The sequence below is a fragment of the Sciurus vulgaris genome (assembly GCF_902686455.1).
Source record: "Sciurus vulgaris genome assembly, chromosome: 11".
Classification (NCBI taxonomy): domain Eukaryota; kingdom Metazoa; phylum Chordata; class Mammalia; order Rodentia; family Sciuridae; genus Sciurus; species Sciurus vulgaris.
In genome coordinates, this window is record NC_136472.1 from 117,689,205 (window position 1) to 117,693,101 (window position 3,897).

At 42.7% G+C, this 3,897-nt stretch overlaps 1 protein-coding gene across 1 annotated transcript; it reads left to right on the plus strand.

Annotated features, from left to right (window-relative positions):
* Positions 1-2,876: 2,876 nt before the first annotated feature.
* LOC306639382 (small ribosomal subunit protein uS10-like) lies at positions 2,877-3,233 on the plus strand (the record flags this gene model as incomplete). Its single annotated transcript, XM_079102863.1, has 1 exon — positions 2,877-3,233. One exon carries the CDS (start codon positions 2,877-2,879, stop codon positions 3,231-3,233), a length of 357 nt encoding a protein of 118 aa, XP_078958989.1.
* Between the last annotated feature and the right edge of the window lie 664 nt (positions 3,234-3,897).

Consider the following 3,897-nt stretch of genomic DNA (forward strand, 5'->3'; position numbering starts at 1 on the left):
TGATGCTGATGCTGCAAGGATATAATACAAAGTGCTCCACAAATATTTGCTTAAGAAATGACCAGCCAGAGGCTCCGCCAAGAAGATGACTGCTTTAAAGCCAGGTTCCTGCAACAGCAGCTGCCACCCACCTGGAGGGAACTCTAGGAGGCAGGAGGAGACCATCAGAGGAACTGCCTTGCCTACTTGTCACTGCAAATCAATCTCTGAGCTGTAGCTTGGTGCCCTGATTTGGGGCATTTGAGTCTATTCTGACATCGGCCCTCCTTTCTTTCTTCTTCCTCTCCTCCTCTTCTTTTTCTTTTTTTCTTGTTTTTCAGTGTTGGGAATTGAACCAGGCCTCATGCATGCTAGGCAAGCACTCTACCACTGAGCTACATCCCTGGTCTTTTTCTTAGAAGTGTTTATATTAGGGCTGGGGATATATCTCAGTTGGTAGAGTGCTTGCCTTGCAAGTACAAGGCCCTGGGGTTCAATCTCCAGTAGCGCAAAAACAAACAAAAAAAAAAGTGTTTATATTAATACACTGTAATTATACATAATAGATTTACTGTGACATATTCATACAGGCACATAACACAATTTTCTCCATTTCATTTCCCAGTACCTCCCCTTTTCCTCCCCTCTCCTCTCCCCAGTCCCCTTCCTCTTCTCTACTGGTCTTCCTTCTACTTATTTATCATTTTAATTGGTGCATTATAATTACAGAAAAAGTGGGATTCATTATGATGTATTCATACATTCATATAGCATAATCTGGTTGATTTTTATTTCCATTCTTCTCCCTTCCTCTCTACCCCTTGATATCCTTCCTGTACTAGGCCCCTTCTATTTTCATGAGGTCCCATTTTTTATTCCCATTTCCCCCTCTAACTTCTGCATATGAGAGGAAATATTCAACCCTGGACTTTCTGTCAGCCTTTCTTTCCATTCTTTTTTAATTTTTATGCAATATTGGGGATTGAATCCAGAGGTGGTACACCACTGAGCTATACCCCCCAGTCTTTTATTTTATTTTATTATTTTTCTAGACAGGGCCTCATCAAGTTGCTCAGTTTGGTCTTGAACTTGCAATCCTCCTTCCTCAGCCTCCTGCTGGGATTACTGGTATACACCACCACACTGGTCTCCTCCGTCCCATTCTTATTTTTGCTGCTTCTATTCAATGACCAACTACTTCCCTCTCAACTTTGAATTAATAACTGATCTCACCTCTTTGAACTTCAAACTGCTATGTAGATTGCTGCTAGATTAATCTTTCCTAGGACACAATTCCACTTAAGCGACAATTTTGCATTCCTCAGTGCCTTCCAGTTAAAGTCCTCAGAGTGGAATTCTGATCCTTTCACACTCAAATGCCACGCAGCCTCATTCCCCTTCCTCTGGTCCCTGAAGCCCCACCGTTCCCTGGTCTCAAGTGCACTCTTGCACATTCACATCATATCGCAGACTTTTTCAACCTAGTGCCTCTGCCTCTAGGCACCTGTGGCCGCAGAGGATAACAGCAGAAGCACTTTTAAAGTCAGGCAGATCTAGTATTTGATTCTCTTCTCAATCACTTGTAGCTGCAAGAACTTGGGCAAGTTATTCAATCTCTCTGAGTCTCAGTTTCTGAACCAACAGAAGAAAAATAATCCTTGCTAAGCATAGAAGCCCTCATCCATTAATCCCAGTGTCTCAGGAGACTGAGGCAGGAGGCTTGTAAGCTGAAGGCCAACCTGGGCAACCTATCAAGACCCTGTCTCAAAAAAAAAAGGAAAAGAAAAATTATCACACTGACCTTGAAGTATTGCTGAGAGATTTGAAAAAATTCATTTTGTGAACTCTACAAGTATTTGTTGAGCATCTACTATGTGACAGGCATCATTTGGAGGCACAATGAACAAAACATGGAGTTGACCTTCCAGGGAAGATGGAGAGGAGATGTGAAACAAATAAATATTTATAAAGCAACCAGTGCATGTTTGGCACTCAGTGAATGATAACTGATTTTCTTTTCAAATATTTCAAAAGACCAATAATAGATAAGCATTTTTCTATCCAAGATGTTAGACAGAAATACCAAGTTTCTTTATTTCATCTGGAAAACTTCAAGTTCCTTGAAGGAGGGATGGTATCTTCTCTGTCAATGCACAATTAATATATTTCAAGTACCAGGCAGAGCACCATACAGATAGCAGGTGCTGAACACTTGTTGGATAAATGGTGACTAAGGAATGATGGTCAGGACTTCTAATCAACAATTTTATTGTCTTATCAACAATAAATAGTTTACTTAATAAATCTACTTTAGTAGGTGTGTTAGTCAGATTTCTGTTGCTGTGACAAAATGCCTGAGAAAATCAAAAGGAAGAAAGACTTATTTTGGCTCACAGTTGTAGAGGTTTGAGTCCAGAGACACTTGGCCCCATTGCTATTTGCTTGTGGGTGAAGCAGAATCATGGTAGGAACATGGTAACAGCAAAGCTGCTCACTTCATAGCAGCTGAGACAAGATATACTCTTCTCATTTCCTCCAACTAGGCCTCCTCTGCTACAATTTCCACCACCTCCAATTATGCACCATCCATGGGTAAATCCATTGATGAGATGGATCCTCCATGGCTCAATCACTTCCCCAAAGTCCCACCTGTGAACACTGTTGTACTGGGGACCCAGCCTTTAACACAAGAGCCTTTGGGAAACATTTTACATCCAAACCACACCATTAGGCAGAATTTTTCAACTGTATGGCCATTTCAGAAAGAGAAAGTTGCTTTTTGAGAGCGATGCAGTTGAGGGTGCAGTGGAGCAACCGCGCTGCCCTCTTCTGCGCCTGACTCACCGCAATGCTTTCTTGCAGAGAAACAAGTTGGTCAGAAAAGTCGAGCGGCAGCCATGACATTTAAGGACACCCGAAAGACACCCATGGAACGAGAGGTGGAGATTCATAGAATTAGAATTACCCTCACCAGCTGCAACGTGAAATCGCCGAGAAAGTGTGCTGACTTGATCAGAGGGGCAAAGGAAAAGAATCTCAAAGGGAAAGGACCTGTTCCCATGCCTACTAAGACTTTGAGAATCACTACAAGAAAAACACCTTGTGGTGAAGGTTCCAAGACATGGGATCGTTTCCAGATGAGAATCCACAAGCGACTCATTGATTTGCACAGCCCTTCTGAGATTGTTAAACAGATTACTTCCATCAGTATTGAGCCGGGAGTGGAGGTCGAAGCCACCATGGCAGATGCCTAAGTCAGCTGTTTTAATAAATTGATTATCAGTTGTTAAAAGAAAAGTTTAGATGTCCCCAATCATAGCTCCTGGAAAGCTCCTCTGCCACCTTTCTTTACTGATGTCCTGTCCTCCTTCCAACACTCTGCTCAGATTCTTCTGTATTTGTGACACTTTTGTGATTCCATCTGCCATGTGTGCTCTGCCCATGATGCACGTCCGAAGCTCATTGCACCTGCCGTCCACGTACAAGTTTCACAGTAGAACCATTTGAACGTAGAACTTTGTCTCACTTATAGGCCACAAACTCTGGAGGCCTATATCATCTCTGCACCACCAAGCAACTAGCAAAATTCCTTGCTTTTAGAATATACTCTACAATTGTCCCTGCTTCCCTCTTTCTTTCCCCCTTCTCCATCCTCCCTCCCACATAAATGATTGTCTCACTCTTCTCTGCCTCTCAGCTCCAGGCCATGGAAGCCCTTCCCACCAGACTTCTCTCTCCTCCTTCTAGAATCAGATGGGCTGGACCCCACAGACTCAGTCTTAAAGTTCCAACAAAGGAGGTGGCTGCTTGTGCCAAGGTGCTGCAAAATATTGTGTGGGTCAGGATGTAGGCTCCGATTCAGACTAAGGAGGTTCTTATTTAACTCTATATTCATCTCTTTTTATCTAAAACACTTTT